This window comes from Phacochoerus africanus, chromosome 12, assembly GCF_016906955.1.
Source record: "Phacochoerus africanus isolate WHEZ1 chromosome 12, ROS_Pafr_v1, whole genome shotgun sequence".
NCBI lineage: Eukaryota > Metazoa > Chordata > Mammalia > Artiodactyla > Suidae > Phacochoerus > Phacochoerus africanus.
The window spans coordinates 48,255,603-48,277,633 of record NC_062555.1 but is presented as its reverse complement, the minus strand read 5'-3'; the positions used below and the strand labels follow the sequence as shown (position 1 = coordinate 48,277,633).

The 22,031-nt window shown below is 39.0% G+C and overlaps 1 protein-coding gene across 8 annotated transcripts in view; it reads left to right on the top strand.

The window, feature by feature from the left end:
- The window catches only part of EPC1 (enhancer of polycomb homolog 1), a 111,378-nt gene that overhangs the window by 52,882 nt on the left and 36,465 nt on the right, over nt 1-22,031 (top strand). Inside the window, exon 2 of one of the 8 annotated variants that reach the window (XM_047755331.1) lies at nt 12,549-12,697. The exons of the other annotated variants lie outside the window; for them this stretch is intronic. Within the exon in view, the coding sequence (XP_047611287.1) occupies nt 12,593-12,697 (105 nt within the window). The 5' untranslated portion in view covers nt 12,549-12,592. The remainder of the gene's footprint in view (nt 1-12,548; nt 12,698-22,031) is intronic. 8 annotated transcript variants of the gene reach the window in all.

The window sequence follows — 22,031 nt, the reverse complement described above, 5'->3', positions numbered from 1 at the left end:
ATCTGTGACCTACACCACAGCTCACGGCAACACTGGATCCCTAACGCGCTGAGGAAGGCCAGGGATCGAATCTGCAACTTCATGGTTCCTAGTTGGATTCGTGTCCACTGCACCACAATGGGAACTCCCAAACTGGTCAGTTTTAAAAATTTGTTTCTTGTAATAGCAAACATAGAGCAACCAACCCATAATTTTCATGTCCAGGTTTTTTTCCCCTCTTCTCCTAGAACTGTAAGTTTATTAATTACATGATCTGCTTTCCAGGTTATTGTAACTGACTTCTACCAAATATTTTGTGCTGCCTAATGTGGAATGCCATGCTGCAACCTCTGAGAACTTTGCCTGCTTCCTTTTAGTCTTTGTGTTATATCAGTGTATAATAACTCCACTTCTGGGACCTGTTTATATCAGTCAGGATAACTAGGTTATGACATGTGATTTCAAGCAACCTCAAAAATTTAGTTCTTGTTTGTGTCACGTTTTATCATGGATCAGCTGGGGAACCAGGCTGCTGCAGCAGATACGCATAGTGACCTCGTCCACAGCAGTTAAATAGTCTAGTCCACAAGTAATGGAAGTGGCTCTGACTCCCAACTCATTGGCCAGAATTAAGAATTAGTTCCCCAGCCCCAGCGACTCTAGAAGGACCAGAAAGCATGATCATACTGTGTGCCTGAAGGCAGCCAGAAATGATTTGATGAACAAGAGTAAAGATTGCCTATTACACTCTCAGTATTAATCTTGTGTATTGGAGAAAGATGAAGAAAAGAGGGTATTTAATGTAGATTACATCCTACAACTCCTTGCCTTGTTGGCAATGTGCAGTCTTCTCATGTTTGGAAGACATTTGTGAAGACAGATAAGAGGCGTAACTTCCGTAGGCCATATTTTATCTCTTCTGAGCTGAAGGTCTAATCTATCCTTCCCTCTATTAAAAAGTAAGTTTTTCATTCTGAGCGTGGTTTGGTCAATTATAATACAAAGAATACCTCACCTACTAGAAGGCGTATTTTGGTTGTCAGGGTCAAATTGAAATAGACATAAATTACTAATTAAGTTCAGGTGTAACACTGCTACCATTTTATTACTAGGAGGTTAATTTGCAAAATTTTTTTTTTTTAATAGGGTTTAAAAAAAAAAGATTGACTAGCTTGTTTGCCACAGTTTTGCTATTTGAAATGAGATCAGGAAATCACATTGCTTGTTCTATTTAGGTGTAGAAGAATCAACTTTTCATTCTGACCATATTAAATGTAACTCCTGAGGTGATACATACTTTTATCATGGTTTATTTATATTTTTGTAGGAAATAAGATAATTCATGTGATATTTACATGAGCACTAAAGACCTTTACAAGAAGGAATATAATTTCCTTTTTTATTATGGCTGTAAATACCAACTAAAGAGATAATTTAGGAGTTCCCATTGTGGCTTAGGGGTTAAGAATCTCACATAGGAGATGGGATTAAGATGGCAGAATAGAAGGACTGCAGCTCACCTTCTCTCATAAAAACAACAAAATTACAACCAAACACTGAGCAACCTTCATCCAAATGGACTAGAAACTTTCAAAAAGGTATCCTATTCCAGAAGACAAAGAGGAGGCCACACCAAGACAATAGAAGGGGCAATTACACAATATAAGCAATCCCATACCCACTGGATGGGAAGCCCACAGACTGGAAAGAAACTGGATCACAGAGACTCACCTACACAAGTGAGAGTTCTGAGCCCCTCATCAGGTCCCCATGCCTGGCGATCTGGCACTGGCAGAAAGAACCCCCAGATCCTCTGGCAGTGAAGGCCAGTGGGGCTTGTGCACAGGAGCTCCACGAGGCTGGGGGAAACAGAGATCCCATTCTTTTTTTTTTTTTTTGTCTTTTTGCCATTTCTTGGGCTGCTCCTGCAGCATAGGGAGGTTCCCAGGCTAGGGGTCGAATCAGAGCTGTAGCCGCCGGCCTACGCCAGAGCCATAGCAACATGGGATCCGAGCCACATCTGCAACCTACACCACAGCTCATGGCAACGCCGGATCCTTAACCCACTGAGCAAGGCCAGGGATCGAACCTGTAACCTCATGGTTCCTAGTTGGATTCGTTAACCACTGAGCCATGACGGGAACTCCAGGGAGATCCCATTCTTGAAAGGTGCACACAGGTTTTCATGTGCACTGGGTCCCAGGGCAAAGCAGAGGCCCCATAGGAATCTGGGTTGGACCTGACTGCAGTTCTTGGAGGATTTCTTGGGAAAATGGGGTGACTGTGGCTCCTTGTGGGGGAAGGACATTGGAGGCAAAGCTCTTGGGGATATTCATCAGCTTGTATTCCTCTAGAGGTGGCCGTTTTGGGAAAATCTGGTCCCACCCATCAGCACTGAGAAGCCCCAGACCAAACAATAATCTAGGTGGGATCACAGACCCAGCCATTGGTAAACAGGCTGTCTAAAGACCCACCAGGCACACAGGGACAAAGCCCCACCCACCAGAGGGATAGGCATCATCCCTACCTACCAGTAGGCAGGCACCAGTCTCTCACATCAGGAAGCCTATAGCAAGCCCCCCATACCAACTTCAGCCACAAGGGGGGCAGACATCAGAAATAAGAGAGGCTCCAATTCTATTGTCTGCAAAAAAAGACCACACCAAAAACCTATAAATATGAAAAGGCAGAGAATTATAACACAGATGAGGGAACAAGAAAAAGCCTCAGAAAAACAGCTAAGTGCTCTGGAGATTATCAGCCTCCAGGAAAAAGACTTTAGACTGATGATGCTGAAGATGATGCGAGACACTGGAAATAAACTGGAGGCAGAGACTGATAATTTACAGGAAACACTGAGCAAAGAGATACAAGATTTAAAACTTAAGCAAGCAGAGATGAAAAATACAATAACTGAAATAAAACATTCATTAGAAGCAACCAACAGCAGAATACAGGAGGCAGAAGAGCGAATAAGCGAGGTGGACGTCACTGATCCACCTCACTGATGCAGAACAGAAAAGAGAAAAATAATGGAAAAGAAATGAAGACAGTCTCAGAGAACTCTGGGACAACATTAAACACACCAACATCCATATTATAGGGGTGCCAGAAGGAGAAGAGAGAGAGAGAAAGGGACAGAAAAAATATCCCAAAAGATAATAGCCAAAAACTTCCCTAACACAGGAAAGGAACCACTTAGCTCAAATCCAGGAAGCACTATAAGTATCATAGAAAATAAACCCAAGGCAGAACACCCTGAGAAACATATGAACCAAACTGACCAAAATTCAAGACAAAGAAAAAATATTGAAAGCAGCTAGGGAAAACAAACAACATACAAGGGAACCCCGATAAGGTTATCAGCAGATTTTTCAGCAGAAACTCTGCAGGCCAGAAGGGACTGGCACGACATACTTAACCTGATGAAAGAAAGAAACCTCCAACCAAGATGACTTTATCCAACAAGGCTCTCATTCAGATTTGAAGGAGAAATCAAAAGCTTTACAGATAAGCCAAAGCTAAGAGAATTCAGCAACCCTAAACCAGCTTTACAACAAATACTAAAGGAACTTCTCTAGGCAGAAAAGAAAAGGCCACAACCAGAAACAAAAATGCCATGAATGACAAGGCTCCCCAGGAAAGGCATATGTACAGTAAAGGTAGGAAATCATCCATGCACAAATATGCTGCTAAAATCAGAAATCACGAGAAGAGGTGGGTGCAAATGTAGGAAAATGGAGATGCACTTGCAGATGGAGATGCACTTGCAGTTTAAGAGACCAACAACTTAAAACAATCTCCTATATATATATATATATATATATGTATATATATATATATACAGACTCCTATATATATATATGTATATATATATGTATATATATATATATACATCTCCTATATATATATATATATATATATATATATATATATATACAGACTCCTATATCAAAACTTCAGGGTAACTGCACACCAAAAATCTACAATTGATACACAAATAAAAAGTCAACTCAAATGTAACACTAAAGATAGTCATGAAACCACAAGAGGAAAGAACAAGAGAGGGAGGGAAGAAAAAAGAGCAACAAAACCAAATCCAAAACAGTTAATAAAATGGCAATAACATACATATCAATAATTACCTTAAATGTAAATGGACTAAATGCCCCCATCAAAAGACATAGACTGGCTGCATGGATACAAAAACAAGACCCATATATATGCTGCCTTCAAGAGACCCACTTCACTTCTAGGGACACGCACAAATTCAAAGTGAGAAGATGGAAGAAAATAATTCCATGCAAATGTGAATCAAAAGAAAGCTCTAGTAACAATACTCGTATCAGATGAAACAGACCTTGAAGAATATTATAAGAGACAAAGAAGGACATTACATGATGATCAAAGAATCAATCCAAGAAGAATCTGTAACAATTGCAAATATATATGCACCCACATAGGATCACCTCAGTATATAAGGCAACTGCTAACAGCCTTAAAAGGAGAAATTGACAGTAACACAATCATAGTGGGGGACTTTAACACCCCACTTACAGCAATGGACAGATCATCCAGACAGAAAAATCAACAGGTAACACAGGGCCTAAATGAAGCGTTAGACTAGATAGACTTAATAGATATTTATAGTACATGCCATCCAAAAGCAGCAGAATACACATTCTTCTCAAGTGCACGAAACATTTTCTAGGGTTGATCACATTCTGGGCCACACATCAAGCCTCGGTAGCTTTCAGAAAATTGAAATCATATCAAGCATCTTTTCCGACCACAATGCTGTATGACTGGAAATCAATAACAAGAAAAAACTGCGAAAAACACAAACACATGGAGAGTAAACAACATGCTACAACCAATGGATCACTGAAGAAATCAAAGAGGAAATTAAAAACATACCTAGAAGCAAGTGACAGCAAAGAGACAACACTCCCAAACCTATGGAATGCAGCAAAAGCAGTTCTAAGAGGGAAGTTTATAGTAATACAAGCCAACCTTGGGAAACAGGAAAAAGCTCAAATGAACAACCTAACTTTATATCTAAAGTAGCTAGAGAGAGAACAGACAAAACCTAAAGTTAGTAGAAGAAAAGAAATCATAAAGATCAGAGCAGAAATCAATGAAATAGAAATGAAGAAAACCATAGAAAAGATCAATGAAACTACAAGCTGGTTCTTTGAAAAGGTCAACAAAATTGATAAGCTCTTAGCCAGACTTTTTAAGAAAAAAAGAGAAAGGACTCATTTGCCACAGCAATCAGAAATCAGAGAAGATGGGAGTTCCTGTCGTGGCACAGTAGAAGTGAATCCAACTAGGAACCATGTGGTTTTGGGTTCAATCCCTGGCCTCGTGCAGTGGGTTAAGGATCTGGCGTTGCTATGGCTCTGGCACAGGCCAGCAGCTGTAGCTCTGATTAGACCTCTAGCCTGGGAACCTCCATATACTGCAGGTGCAGTCTTGACAAGACAAAAAAAAAAAAAAAAAGGAAGAAAAATAAAAAGAATCCAAATTGGAAAGGAAGAAGTAAAACTATCACTATTTGCAGATGACATGATACAATAAAATTAGAAATGGAAAAGAAGTTTAAATGGCCCTGACAAATAGAAAGGGTCATAAGAGACTACTACATGCAATTATATGCCAATAAAACAGACAACCTAGAAGAGATGGACAAATCTTAGAAAAGTACAATCTTCCAAAACTAAACCAAGATGAAATAGAAAAGATGAATGGACCAGTCACAAGTACTGAAATTGAAATTGTGATTTAAAGACTTGCAACAAAGAAAAATCCAGGACCAGATGGCTTCACAGGTGAATTCTGTCAAACATTTAGAGAAGAGCGAATACCTCTCCTTCTGAAACTATTTCAAAAAATTGCAGAGGAAGGGATACTCCCAAACTCATTCTATGAGGCCATCACCCTGATACCAAAACCAGACAAAGATACCTCAAAAAAAGAAAATTACAGGCTAATATCACTGATGAACATAGATGCAAAAATCCTCAACAAAATACTAGCAAATCGAATCCAACAATCCCTTCAAAGGATTGTACGTCATGCCCAAGTGGGATTTAAGGATTCTTCAACATCCTCATATCATTCAGTGTGATACACCATCTTAACAAACTGAAGAATAAAAACCATATATGATCCTCTCAATATATGCAGAAAAAGCCTTTGACAAAATCCAACACCCCTTTCTGATAAAAATCCTTCAGAATGTGGGCACAAAGGGAACCTACTTCAATATTATAAAGGCCATATATGATAAACCCAGAACTGACATCATTCTTAATGGTGAAAGGCTGGAAGAATTTCCACTGAGATAGGAATAAGACAGGGATGCCTGCTCCTGCCACTATTATTCAACATAGTTTTGGAAGTCCTAGCCATGGCAGTCAGAGAAGAAAAAGACATAAAAGGAATCCAAATTGGAAAGGAAGAAGTAAAACTATCACTATTTGCAGATGACATAATATTATACATAGGAAATTCTGAAGATGGTACCATAAAATTCTTAGAGCTCATCAATGAATTTGGCAGAGTCACAGGATCCAAAATTAATACACCTACAGCCAACTAATCTATGACAAAGGAGGCAAGGATATACAATGGAGAAAGGACAGCTTGTTCAATAAGTAGTGCTGGGAAAACTGGACAGCCACATGGAAAAGAATGAAATTAGAACACTCCCTAATACCATACACAAAAATAAACTCCACATGAATTAGAGACCTAGATTTAAGACCAGACACTATAAAACTCTTAGAGGAAAACATAGGCCAAACACTCTCTGACATAACGACAGCAATATCTTCTCAGATCCACCTCTTAAGAGTATTGACAATAAAAACAAAAATAAACAAATGGGACCTAATCCAACTTCAAAGTTTCTGCGCAGGAAAGGAAACCCTAAACAACACGAAAAGACAACCCACAGAATGGGAGAAAATCTTTGCAAGTGAATCAACTGACAAGGGATTAATCTCCAAAATTTTCAAACATCTTCTGCAGCTCCAAACCAAAAAAACAAACAACTCCATCCAAAAATGGGCAGAAGATCTACACAGACAATTCTCCAAAGATGACATACGGATGGCCAAAAAACACATGAGAAGATGTTCAACATCACTCATTATTAGAGAAATGCAAATCAAAACCACTCTGAGGTACCACCTTATACCAGCCAGAATGGCCCTCATCAAAAAGTCTACAAATAATAAGTGCTGGAGAGGGTGTGGAGAAAAAGGAACCCTAGTACACTGTTGGTGGGATTGTAAATTGGTGCAACCACTGTGGAAAGCAGTATGGAGATTCCTCAGAAAACTAAAAATAGAACTGCCATTCGATCCAGCAATCCCACTCCTGGGCATCTATCCAGAGAAAACCATGACTTGCAAAGACACATGTACTCCAGTGTTCTTTGCAGCACTATTTTCAATAGCCAAGACATGGAAACAACCTAAATGTCCATTGACAGAGGGGTGAATCAAGAAGATGTGGTATATATACACAATGGAATATTACTCAGCCATTAAAAAGAACAAAATACCGGTATTAGCAACATGGATGGACCTAGAAATTATCATGCTAAGTGAAGTCAGCCATACAATGAGACACCAACATGACCACTGACATGTGGAATCTGAAAAAAGGACAGACTGAACTTCTTTGTGGAACAGATACTGACTCACAGACATTGAAAAACTTATGGTCTCCAGAGGAGACAGTTTGTGGGGTGGGGGGATGTGCTTGGGTTGTGGGATGGAAATCCTGTGAAATTGGATTGTTATGATCATTATACAATTGCAGATGTGATAAATTCATTTGAGTAATAAAAGTGTAATTAAGGGGAAAAAAATACACCGACATCGACTGCATTTCTACAAACTAACAACGAAAGATCAAAAAAGAGAAATTATGGAAACAATCCCATTTACCATCACATCAAAAAGAATAAAATACTTAGGAATAAACCTACCTAAAGAGACAAAAGATCTATACTCTGAAAACTATAAGACACTGATGAAAGAAATCAAAGATGACACAAACAGATGGAAAAACACAAAGGCAGAAATGTAAATCAGTGGAACAAAATAGAAAGCCCAGAATTAAACCCGCGCACTTACAGTCAGCTAATCTATGACAAAGGAGGCAAGAATATACAATGGAGAAAAGACAGCCCCTTCAATAAGTGGTTCTGGGAAAACTGGACAACCACATGGAAAAGAATGAAATTAGAACCTCCCTAACACCATACACACACACACAAAAAAACTCAAAATGGATTAAAGACCTAAATGTAAGACCAGATACTATAAAACTCTTAGAGGAAAATACAGGCCAAATGCTCTCCAACATAAACCACAGTAATATCTTCTCAGATCCACCTCCTAGAGTAATGACAATAAAAACAAAAATAAACAAATGGGACTTAATTAAACTTAAATGTTTCTGCACAGCAAAGGAAACTACAAGAAACAAAAAGCCCACAGAATGGGAGAAAATATTTACAAATGAAGGGACTGACAGGGGATTAATCTCCAAACTTTATAAACACCTTCTGCAGCTCAATACCATAAAAACAAACAACTCTATCAAAAAACGGGTAGAAGATCTAAACAGACAATTCTCCAAAGAGGACATACCAATGGCCAAAAAACACATGAAAAGATGTTCAACATCACTCATTATTAGAGAAATGCAAATCAAAACCATTATGAGGTACCACCTTTTACCAGCCAGAATGGCCCTCATCAAAAAGTCTACAAACAATAAATGCTGGAGAGGGTGGGGAGAAAAGGGAACCCTATTACACTATTGGTGGGAATGTAAATTGATGCAACCACTGTGGAAAACAGTATGGAGATTCCTCAGAAAACTCTGAATTACCATCTGATCCTGCAATCCCACTCCTGGGCATCTATCCAGAGAAAATCATGACTAAATGTCCATTGACAGAGGAGTGGATCAAGAAGATGTGGTCCATATACACAATGGAATATTACTCAGCCATTAAATGGAACAGAATACCGGCATTTTTAGCAACATGGATATTCGAAGTGAAGTCAGTTGGACAGTGAGACACCAACATCAAATGCTATCACATGTGGAATCTGAAAAAAGGACAGACTGAACTTCTTTGCGGAACAGATGCTGACTCACAGACTTTGAAAAACTTACAGTTTCTAAATGAGACAGGTTGGGCGGTGGGGGAATGCACTGAGGGCTTGGGATGGAAATACTATAAAATTGGGTTGTAATGATCGTTGTACAGCTATAAATGTGATAAAATTCATTGAGTAATTAAAAAAAACACCTCACATAGGCTCTGTGATTATGTAGGTTCAATCCCTGGGCTTGCTCAGTGGGTTAAGGATCCCATGTTGCCACAATCAGTGACATAGGTTGCAGATGTGGCTCAGATCCAGTGTTTCTGTGGTGTAGGTTGCTGCTGCAGCTCCAATTTGACCCCTGAAACGGGAACTTTCAGACATTGTAGTTGCAGCCATTAAAAAGAAAAAGATGGTAATTAAAGTGTTTTAGAGAGATGATAATTAAAGTGTTTTAGAATTAGATCTTAAATGGCTGTAATTATTTTCAAGTTTTGCAAACACCCTTCCTCTTCAAATGAAAGTTTTTACCCATTTTTCTTTCATTTCCATAGGGAAAAGGAAACCAGATTTTTTTTTTTTCAAATTTATTTTGTCTTTTTTTTTTTTTTAGCTGTTTCCTGGGCTGCTCCCGCGGCATATGGAGATTCCCAGGCTAGGGATCCAATCGGAGCTGTAGTCACTGTCCTACACCAGAGGCACAGCAACGCGGGATCCGAGCCACGTCTGCGACCTACACCACAGCTCACGGCAACGCTGGATCGTTAACCCACTGAGCAAGGGCAGGGACCGAACCCGCAACCTCAGGAAACCAGATTTTTTTAGCATTCAAAGATTCAAAATGTTTTAGTGAGTTTTCTCATATCCATTGTAGGATGTGAAGTACGTGGTACAGATTATCTTTGAAATAAATTACCGCCATTGATTTAACTTGATTAGGAAAGCTGTAAGAACTAAGTCTTCCTTGTAGACCACAATGCCCTTTTTTTCTTTTTTTTTTCGTTTGTACTTGAAAGTATGTAAACAGATTTCATTCTCTTGTAAAAGCTGGAAAAGTGACTGACTGTGGTCACTGGTATGGTTCCTAAGTTTGTTGTATGAAGTTAAGTTCTACAGTGAGATTTGGTTATCTTCAGAGGTCAGAATTGTTTTTGTTTTTTGCGTTTTAGGGCTTCACGTGTGGCATATGTCGGTTCTCAGGCTAAAGGTTGAACTGGAGCTCCAACTGTGGGCCAACGCCACAGCACACCACCACCAGATCCGAGTCACATCTGTGACCTACACCACAGCTTATGGCAACACCGGTTCCTTGACCTTCTGAGCAGGGCCAGGGATTGAACCCGCATCCTCCTGGATACTTGTCAGGTTCGTTACTACTGAGCCACCATGGGAACTCCCAGGATTGTTTTGTTAATAGTGACAGTTTACCAATACAAATTAACTGGAGTTTTAAAATGTCTTTTTTTTTTTTTTGTAGGCTTAGAAGGTAAGAAAACACAAGATAAATTTGGAATTTGTCTCGTTATTATATAGCTACAGTGAAACAATTTATATTAATAATTTCTATTATTATAATTTGCCTCTTACAACAATAATGCATCAGGGCTTTGTGGACATAACTTCATTTAATCCTCAGTGCTACTTGATAAGTTAGGTAGCTTTTTCTGCCCTTTACCAGTAGGAAAAGGTTTCATTGTTTGTATTACAAAGAGCTAACAAGTGTGTGCTAGGCACTGTGGTAGGCGAGGTTTACCTGCAGTTCTCATTTTATCCTTATAATGGCAGTTACCTCATTTTGCTATTAAGGAAAGGAGTTTAGCAATGTTGAGTCACAGTTAGTAAATGGCAGAATTGGGATTCCAACCCAGGTTTCTGACATATAAAAATGTGTGAATGTGTGCTCTTAAACAGCATATCTTTTATATATCTTATTTGATAGAGTATTTTAATAAAGTCAGAATTTCAATTTCTGTACAGTGTGTTTTATGTAAGAAAATAATTTAGGTATCAGATACAATTAAATTAATTAGGATCATTTGAGATTATGAAGTAATTAGTTTCATCTATGAATGTGTTCATTCCTTTAAAGAGTGAGTTTAAGTGAGGGAAACAAACATAATTAAACAAATAAGTTTTGACACTATTAGAGCCCCTTCTATTTTTTATCCACTGCAGAAGACACAACTTCAGAAATTACATGCGAGTTTTATGGTTTTGGTGAAACCAAGGGACTTGGTTTTAGTTAAGAAAAGAAGAAAATTTTTAGGTTTGGTCTAAAGTGAATAACAAGTACATTGTATTAACTGTCACTTCTTCCTGTACTAACCATGCTACAGTATTTGCCATTGCCTTAAACTTACACAAATCTTAGTATTCATACAAGCCCTAAAGTTTTACTTTTTTTTTGTTTTTATTTCTGCATTTTAGCTACATTTTTAGTGAAGTATAGTTAATTTACAGTATTGTGTTTCAGGTGTACAGCAAAGTGATTTATGCTTATTTTCAGATTCTTTTCCATTGTAGGTTATTACAAGCTGTTGAATGTAGTTCTCTGTGCTATACATTAGGTCTTTGTTGGTTATCTATTTTATGTATAGTAGTGTGTATATGTTAATCACAGACTCCTAATTTATCCCTCCCCTCTGCTGTCCCCATTGGTAACCATAAATGTGTTTTCCATGTCTGTGAGTCTCTTTAAAATTTTATATTTTTGATGGGTAAAACAAAATGTTAATAAAAGCAAAGTAACAACAGCCAAGTCTTGCTTGCCACATTAACTGGTAGGAAAATGCAGTAGATAAATCTGTTATTTTTTGATAGAACAGGGGATGGTCAAATGTAGTCTAAATCTGTTTTTGTTTCAGTCTTCTTTGTTCATGCTCAGCTTTCTTGGGTGGTAAATCACTTAGTATCCTCTTACTACTTTCCTAGTAGATTATGTAATAGTCCCTAAATAAAGTACTCGTAAAGCCAAGTGAGTTCCTTCGTTTTTTCCTGTTAATTAAAAGTGGATTCCCTTCTTTGAGGGAAACTCATGTAACTATTTTTGTAAAAAGGAGGTTGTTTTGTCTCCACATTTGGTAAATGTGGTGTCAGAGCTACAGTAAGCAATGTGTTGGAAGTCCAGGGGAAAAGGTAGCAAATTTTAAGATTTTTTTTTTATTGCCTTTATTCAGTAAGATAAAAACAACAGTTGTTAAAGAATATCCTCCACCCTTTCCTGTAGGGAGGCACTGCACTTGGGCTAGGCTCTCCTGTGACTTCATCTTCCTCAGCTCCATCCTGCACATCCAGGTGCCTGGGTATTGCCATCGGTTAGGAGGTCTGTGCTTCCCTCCTTAGCTTGCCGGCTTGTAGCCTCCCACCAGTCCTTGTACACATGATGCTGCTGCTCATTTCTTCAGCTGTTTAAAGTCCTTTCTGCTTCTCTCTTAGTATTCTGAGTCCTTCCCTGGGTATCAGCCAGAACTCAGCCATAAATGGGGAAGGCAAAAGAAGACAAGAAGGAGGAATTAAACCACAGTAGAAAGACCATGGGGTTCTGGAGTCAGACCTCAATCCAAATCGTACTTCCATCGCTTCGGGCAAGTGACTTAACTTTACCAAGTTCAATTTCCCTGTAAAATAGGTATACTATGCATCTCAGAATGAAGAATAAGTGTCTAATATAGGGTCTAAAATAGTGATACCTTTTTTGCATAATGAACTTCCCTCTTTTGTCATTTTCACCATGTGAATAGTAGAGCAGGCTTGAGTGTGTGCCAGTGATCCACCTTACCCCACCCAGACTAATAGCATGAGTAGCGATATCTATGTAAAGAGTCAGATGGTAAATATTTTAAGCTTTGCAGGCATTACAGTCTCTGTCATGACTACCCTGATGTTGTAGAGCAGAAGTGGCCATGGGCAATACATCAGTGAACAAGGGCCGCTGTGTGCTAATAAAACTGTTGACAAAACCAGGTGGTGGGCCAGATTTGCCCCCTCAGGCTACACTTTGCCAGCCCCTAATCTCTATTATTGTCCATCCAGGACAGGTCTGTTGCCAGAGATTTCATAGTCTTGATATTGCCTGCCTTTAAAAAATAACTTAGTAAAAGTTACCATGCCATGAGTTGAACAATGGAGACAGGGGGTTATATTTCCCAAAACTGATAAAATCTGTTATTGTGGAAGAGAATGTTTTTTGTATTACCGCAATTGGATATTAAGACTTTATTTTAGTGCTTACCTTTTTAATTAAAATTAAAGAGTTGGTCCCAGCAAACATTTATATGAATCACACTAACAGTGCTCAGTGCATAATTAGGAAATGTTGACTTATGTATTATTTGGAAAATCATGGAGCATTTTGGCAAATGTGAAATCACTGAGGATTCTTTTGTTAAGAAACTGTTCAGCATTGTCTGTTTACTGTCTGTGCATTTCCCAAAATTATTTAATCGCAGAACTCGTGATACCTAATTATGTCCTTAGAACTTCCATTCAGAAGACAGTATTCTTGAGGCTGTATGGTTTAGTTAAGGACATTAAGAACCAGAAACTTTCACTGACTTAGAGATTGTGCAGTTACTTTGCAGCAATTCTGGAAAGAAAGAAACATCTCCTCCTCTTGCTTACAGAATCTACTTTTTTCAATTTTCTTTTGTTCTTAGCTTAAAAAAACAAAAAATTGAAAAAAAACTTAGGAGTTCCCGTCATGGTTCAGCAGAAACAAATCTGATTAGCATCCATGAGGATGCAGGTTCGATCCCTGGCCTTACTCAGTGGGTTAAGGACCCAGTGTTGCTGTGAGCTGTGGTGTAGGTTGCAGATAAGGCTCAGATCCCACGTTGCTCTGGCTGTGTGTAGGCCAGCAGCTGCAGTTCTGATTCAACCCCTAGCCTGGAAACCTCCATATGCCACAGGTGTAGCCCTAAAAAGACAAATAAATAAAAAAACAACTCACTGTTGCCTGGTGGCTCAGTGGGTTGAGGCTCCAGCATTGTCACTGCTGTGGCTCAGGTTCGATCCCTGGCCTGGGAACTTTTGCTTGCTTTAGGCGCAGCTAAAGGGGAAAAAAAAGCAGCACTATAGCAGTTGACCCTTGAATAACAGGTTTGAGCTGTGCAGGTCCACTTATACATGGATTTTTTTTTCTTCCTATTAAAATCTACGCACATATTAGATTTTAATGAAATCAGATGTGACACTCAGGCCTGGCATGTAGTAAATACTCAGCAAATGTTAGCTATTTTTTTTTTTAGTTCTGGAAATGTGCATTAATACACTTGGTAATGAAACTTAAGGCTTTATAACCCAAAGTGAAAGACTTCACAGTCATTTCTCCCAATATCCAAGATAAATGTCTTTTTAAAGTGTCTTCTTACTGGGCTTGTTCTTTCTCCTGGTGTTCTTCCCTGCCTCTTGTGCTCTGTCTCTTCTGGCAGGTGTGAGGCAGGTACTTCAGGGGTGAAACCCCATCAGGAATTTTTTTTTTTTTAATTCTGAGTCCCTCAGTTTCCAATTTCATAAAGATCTTAATTGAATTCAGATAAACGGTTTAAAAATCACCTGTTTTCTGTGTTCCCACTGTGAGAGTCTTACATAACTGTTGTGAAAGACTTTCTGAAAGAGGGGTAGGCATCCTTGCAGAATTGTAAAGAGTTGAGAGAGGTCAAGATGAACTTAAAAGACAGGGAACGTTGTGTATAGGTATTATTAGAAAGTTCTATGCGGTGCTCCCTATGGCTGGCCTGGGAGACTCAGGGTAGAAAGCGGTAAGATGTAGGACTGGCAGAATTAGCTCAAGCCAGATCATAACGGACCCTCTTTGCCATGCAGAGATCATGCAGGCAATAGAGATCTAAGGATTAAGTGGGAGAGAGTCTTGGTCATGCTCTTCTGAAAGAGCACTGGCAATGCTGCAGAAGGGAGTTGAAGAACAGTTTGAAGCTAGAGGTAGGAAGGCCATCCTAATTCTGACAGTGGGGTGAGCAAGCACTGAATGATTTCTAAACGTAAAACTAATGAGAAATCTGTGGGATCTGGTGCCTGGTTTGGAAATGGGAAAGTAAGAAGCAAAAGGGAGCTGGAAAAATGAAGGCTTCTGACTGAATATAGATGATGCGATTAAACTGAAGTTGATCCTATCTGGAGAGGAACCAATTTGGAGAGTTGGCAGGTGGGAACATTGATGTTACATAAGACGTGTCAGTGGAGCATAGAGTCAGAAGTACCTGATGTTCAGCAGAAATCCAGGCTAGAGATTAGGGTTTTGAATCATGTCCTCAGCATGTGAATGTTAGTTAAAGCCGTGACAGTGGATGAAATTGCAAGTACATACAAGGACTAAGGATAAGCCTTGGAATAGTGTACGCTTGAACAAGATTGTATAAACATGTTTAGTTTTAGGTGAGTTTAAACTAGATGGAGTTCCCGTCATGGCGCAGTGGTTAACGAATCCGACTAGGAACCATGAGGTTGCAGGTTCAGTCCCTGGCCTTGCTCAGTGGGTTAAGGATCTGGCATTGCCGTGAGTTGTGGTGTAGGTCGCAGACGAGCTGTGTTGCTGTGGCTCTGGCGTAGGCCGGTCATGCAGCTCTGATTAGACCCCTAGCCTGGGAACCTCCATATGCTGAGGGAGCGGCCCTAGAAAAGGCAAAAAAAAAAAAAAGACAAAGATTAAATTAAATTTAAAAATAAACTAGATGTTCATTTATTTGATGCTGTTGCTTTAGGGTGCTACCCCCAAAACGAGAAACATTATTTGCATTTTATTTGGGTGGGTTACAGAGCATTAAATAATGGCAGATGACTACCTCTCCAGGGTCCATTGGAGTTGTAGAAATCCTCAGCATAAAGATTATAAATAAAAATAAGAGCTTTTTGAGATTTTTTAAATTTAATTTTTAGGGAAACATTCTGATTAGATTGTAACTGTTAAGAATAGAAATAAATAAACTGATTTTAGGCCCTTACCCTTCACATCCCCAAACATCACCCTGGGCACACACGCCCTATCAGCCCCTACATGCAGGGATGGACAGGCTACAGACAGGTGCAGAAGAGGCTAGGATGGAAGTGAAACTTATTTTTGCCTGGGGCTGCCTTTACTGTGCTCCTCAGCCGCTAAGTCCTGAATATTTTATAAGGGAAGTACTAAATTGACAAATAATTCACACTGAAGAGAAATAAGACTGGATAATTTTACCTGTACTGTAGCAGAGATCTTCCTTTACTGTCTTTTATACTCTAGAAATAAAGGTAATTTCAGAGTATTGAGCTTCAAGTGGGAGAAGGAATAGAGGGTAATAGAATCTTTTTACCATTTATTTTTCGTACAAAATTAAGTATCAAATGGCTTTTTCTTGCCAAGTAGTCTAATTGGCCTTCCAACTATTTTAACTGTTCACCCTGAGTATTTTAAGTCTAAAAGCAAAATGCGTTTGTCTTAATTTTTTTCTGCCTTTATGAAATTCAGCCTTTTTTTTTTTTTGAAGTCTGTTCCAAACTAGAACAGTTCGTGGAACTTAAATAACTAGTATAATTGCACTAGCTCATTTATTCAACAAATATTTATTGTATACTTTTATGCGGTAGGCATAATTCTAGACCTGGGGAAAACAAACCACAAATTCCTACCTTCATGGATCTTATATTCTGGGGAGAAGACATAGACAATCAATAAAACAATAAGTAAGTAAGTAAGTAAATTCATTAGTCTCTTAGTAGGTAAGTACCATCTAGGGAAATAAAGCAGGATAAGGGGATAGAGTAGGCTTAAAGGGGAGAGATTCCATATTTTTTGCAACATTATGAAAATTTTCAGACAAAGTTTCAGGAATTTTATAGAGACCACCCATATTCTAAGTGGCTAGTTTCCACCATTAACATTCTCTTCTACTTGCTTTATCACACATCTGTTCATCTCTTCTTCTGTCAATCCATCTTATTTTTTATACATTTCAAAGTAAATTACAGGTATCAGTGCATGGTTCCCTAAATACTTAAGCATATATACATTAGGAGTCCAATCTTGACAGGTTGTTGGTTTTTTGGGGTTTTTTTTATGCAAAGAAATTCATAAAAATTTAGTGTGTAATAGCTGGATTTTGAAAAATGCATATACTTGTATAACCCAACATCCATCAAGATAGGGAACATTACCATCATCCCAGAAAAATCCTTCCTTCCCCTTCCCCACCCCAGAGGCAGCTACTGTTTTGATTTTTTTTCTTACCATAGATTAATTTTATGCTTGTTTTGAAACTTCCTGTAGTTGGATGCCTGTGTGCTTTGGAGACTTGCTCCTGGTCCTCTGTTGTGTTACTAAACCACAGTTTGTTCATCCGTCCCCTGATGAGGACACTGGGGCTGTCTCCTCAGGGCCTGTTAGGAATAAAACTGTATGCGCATTCTTACTCAGGTCTTTTTGTGGCCTGTGTTTTCATTTCTTTTGAGTGAGTTCCTAGCAGTGGGATTGCTGGGCCGTGTGGAGTGTGTGTATATGGTTTCCTAAGATCTGCTGCTCCTTTTTCCCCACTAACCGTGCCTGGGAGTTGTAGTCTTTCCACATCCTTGCTGTGGGACCATGTTCTCAGCCTTCTTAGTTTCACCTGTTCTAGGGGTGGATAGCGGGAGAGTTGGTAAAGAATGTCTGTCTGCAGAGATGACCTTTGAACAAAGACTTGAAGAAAGTGAGGAAGCAAGCTATTGTATGTTTGACCGAGAGCAAGGAATCTAGTGCGACAAGAGCTGAGGGAGGGAAGAAGTAAATGATGCCAGGACAGGGCACTGCAAATCCTGTTGGACCTTGTAAGCAGTTTTAAGAACTCTGGCTTTTATTCTGAGTCGGGTGGGAAATACCTGGAATATTCTAATGGAAGGGTGGGCGTGGCATGGTCTGATTTGTATATTGACAGATTGCTCTGGCTATCCCATGAAGACAGACAGGAATGGAAGCAGGAAAACCAGTTAGAAGGCTGCTGTGATGAGCTGGCAAGAGGCAGGTGTTTGGATGTGGAACTAGGGAGCACTTGCTGGTGCAGGGCTCCCAAGCACCAAGGTTCAGTTCTTTAGGAAACAGGAGAGAAAGTGATTCAGTTCAGCCCTTTTGTTCGGTAGCAATGGAGTCTAGCTCTCCATGCATAAATAATCAGGGGTTTCAACTTCTTAAGTGGCTTTTTACAAGTTAATCATCAGTTATTTCCCCATAAGGAATTGTTTACATTATTGTCGCTTTTAATAAGCTGTTTTTAATTCAGTATCCCAGAAGGTCTAAATGTGGCATATGGAGTTCCCAGACCAGGAATCAGATCTGAGCCCCAGTTGCTACCAGCATCACAGCTGTGGCAGTGCCAGATCAAACCTGGTCCCAGCACTCCAGAGATGCAGCCAATCCCATTGCAACACAGCGGGAACTCCTAAATGTAGTCTTAATTGTTGTTATGGCTTAGTTTTATTTGCTTAAATTAAATATTTAATAAGTAAATATAATTTAATCTTTGTTTAGGAATTTGCTCTTTCTAGCTTGGTAGTATTTATTAGAACTTAACAGTAGAGCAGGTAGAAATACCTTTTGCTTTTTTCCCCATGTATTTTATTTAGATGACTCCTCGTTTTTTTCCATAATGAAATATTGAATATCTGCGATCAAGAAAAAATATAGTACTAAATGCTGTGTAGATCACAAAAATAATCCTATTTTAGCCCACATCCATAAAAGAATTTTGAGTCCTCCAATACTATAAGAGAATACATCTTTTAAAAGGATCTGGAGGTTAGTTGGACATGGCAAATAATCTTAAAGGGCTCAGAGTTTGGAGATCAGTATGTAAACAAATAAATGATTACAGCATGATTTGTTAAATAGAGCATCTAGATAAGGGGCCAGTTCTGCATGGTGGAAGCAGAGGAAAGATCGTTTTAAACCAGACTTTGAAGAACAAGTGGGAATTTTCTTGGAGGAGGAGGGAGAAGGCACATGGTGAATGGTAGTCCATCTGTGTGAGCAAAGGCGCAAAGCAGATGTTTAGGACACATGCACAGTACTGTCCCTTCAGATAGATCTTATCTATAAATAGCTAATGTCACTCTTACTGAATCATAGAAATGATATTTTCTGATTCCTTAGGTATAGTGACATATGCCCTGTTTATAACTAGTTAACCACTTTGCATTAACTACCTATGCACTTATCAAAGTGACCATTAAAAGCCTCCTGAAAAGGAAGAATTTTTCTAGGTATGCGCAAAAATAACAGAGAAAAGTAAAAGAAAAAAAAACATTGCTTGAGAGAAAAGAGGGAAAAATGGGTAAAAAAAAATATATGTATATTACAAATAATAAAGACCAGTAGCAGAGCCACTTGCTGGGACTTAGGGCTGATAGGGACCCTTAGATTCTCACTTGGGCCTCTGTCTCTAAAACCCATACTCTTCTAACGCACTCGGGCTGGAGTAAGAAAAGGGATTATTTGGAGCCCAGTGCCGCGGTTGCCTCTGAGCTTTCTAAAAACCATTGTTGTCTTTTCTGACCCTCTTTTATTGTTCACATTGCTGTGTATAGACAACATTTTCTATAATTACTTGCAGTGCAAGAGGCTTTCAAAGTTACTTGCTTAGTCATAAGTTATGGTTCATCGGATTCCATTTTATGTAAGATTGACCATTAAAGAATTCTTTAGCATATTTGGTTTTTCTTTGTTCCCTGTAAGACCAGACTGATTTGAGAGGGTATGCCTCTGTTATTTCATGGAAAAATGGGAATTGTACTTGGTGTTTGGTGATTAACTCTTAAATTGCAACTGAGCCTAACTAATTATTGTAAATATCCTATAATATAAAGAAACTTTGGTCACCTAAGGTATCAAATTGGTAAGTGATCTTCAAACTAGCTATTTTCTTACAATAATCTTTTCTCTCCCATTCCTACAGCTCTTAGCTTAAATATCACTTTGCACTAGTGACAGTGGGGCTGTCCTTGAGATACTTTACCTGTTTAGATTTCCCCTGACACACTGTACTTTTCCTTTGAGCACTTACCATGCTTTACAATGTATTCATTTGTAGGCCTGTCAGTATCTGTCCTTCCTACTGCGGTGTCAGGAACCATGTCTACTTTATTTACCATTGTGTTTCCAGGCCAGGCACATAGTTGGCACTCAGTAAATATAGACTAAGTTAATTAGCGATTTTAAGCCCAGATGTCCTGCCCTGTATCTCTCATTGTCCTGTACCAGCATTTCCCAAGCTGTATTACAAAAGTTCTCTTTGAGCTATTAACACTTTCTGAAAAAGTGATTTCTTTGGTCATAGATTTGGAATGACTGTACCTTCCCTCATTAGCAACTGCAGGTTACATCAGCTTTCAGTCCTGGAGTACCCGTTGTGGCCCAGCAGAAACGAATCTGACTGGTGTCCCTGAAAATGCTGATTCGATCCCTGGCCTCTCTCAGTGGATCCTGTGGTGTTGGCTGGCAGTTGTATCTGCGATTTGACCCCTAGCCTGGACACTTCCATATGCCCGGGTGAGGGCCTTAAAAAGTAAAAAATAAATAAATAAATAAAAAATAAATAAGCTTTCAGTCCTGAAGTTTAAAAATCTTTTTTTTAAATGGTCACACTCTTTATTGGGCTACCTGTTCATAATTTGAAATTAAGTATTCCAGTGATCACAGCTTAGGAAGGAGGGCTGCTCAGTCTACAAGTGGATTTATTTAAAAATTTCATTGACAGGAGTTCCCGTCGTGGCGCAGTGGTTAAGGAATCCGACTAGGAACCATGAGGTTGCGGGTTCGGTCCCTGCCCTTGCTCAGTGGGTTAATGATCCGGCGTTGCCATGAGCTGTGGTGTAGGTCGCAGACGCGGCTCGGATCCTGCGTTGCTGTGGCTCTGGCGTAGGCCGGTGGCTACAGCTCCGATTCGACCCCTAGCCTGGGAACCTCCATATGCCGTGGGAGCGGCCCAATAAATAGCAAAAAAAAAAAAAAAAAGACAAAAAAAATTTTCATTGACAGATACTATTATCTTCCAGGAACATCTAACTTTTTATATAATTGTAATTAATGTTGGATCATCTTAGTTATTTAATCAAGATATTCAACAATTTTTTATTATTTATTTATTTTGCTTTTTAGGGCCTCATCTGCGGCATATGGCAGTTCCCAGGCTAGGGGTCGAATCGGAGCTGTAGCCGCCAGCCTACACCACAGCCATAACAACACAGAATCCGAGCCACTTCTGTGATCTACACTGCAGCTCTTGGCAACACCAGGTCCTTAACCCACTGAGCGAGGCCAGGGATCCAAACTGCGTCCTCATGGATGCTAGTCAGATTCGTTAACTGCTGAGCCAAGACAGGAACTCCTAATAATTATTGAATTGAATTCCTAGCTTAGCTTATTTTATTTCATATGTTACTCCACCATTTTACATCTTCCTACTTAAAGCAAAAGTCTCATTTTCATTTAAAATTTAATGTTACTTTAGCATAATTAATGTTCTTTTTCTCAGAAATAGATGTATATTGTTGGGGTTTTAAAAATGCTTTCTTACCTGGAAAGCTGCGAGTACAGTGTTTTAGTCTTAAGCTAATCTGACTTAAATGGGAAGGGTTTTAACTGAACTAAATAAATTTTTTTTTAGAAAATCATGTGAGATGTACTTAAATATTTTCAGTCAAAAAGAATTACATTTTGGAAAAAAAGGAAAATAAAAGTATAGAAGAGTATTTCAAAGTAGTACTACCTGTAGACTGTGACCTGTTTGGTGAACATACTTTGAAACTTTAATGCATGTGTGCATGCATGCGTCTGTGTGCTCTGCATGTGTATGTATATACACAGATGCATACATACATACATATTCATTTATTCAAATATTTAAGCACCATGCTTTGTGTCTGGCACTTTTTTTGGGGTGGCTAATTAGCAGTGAA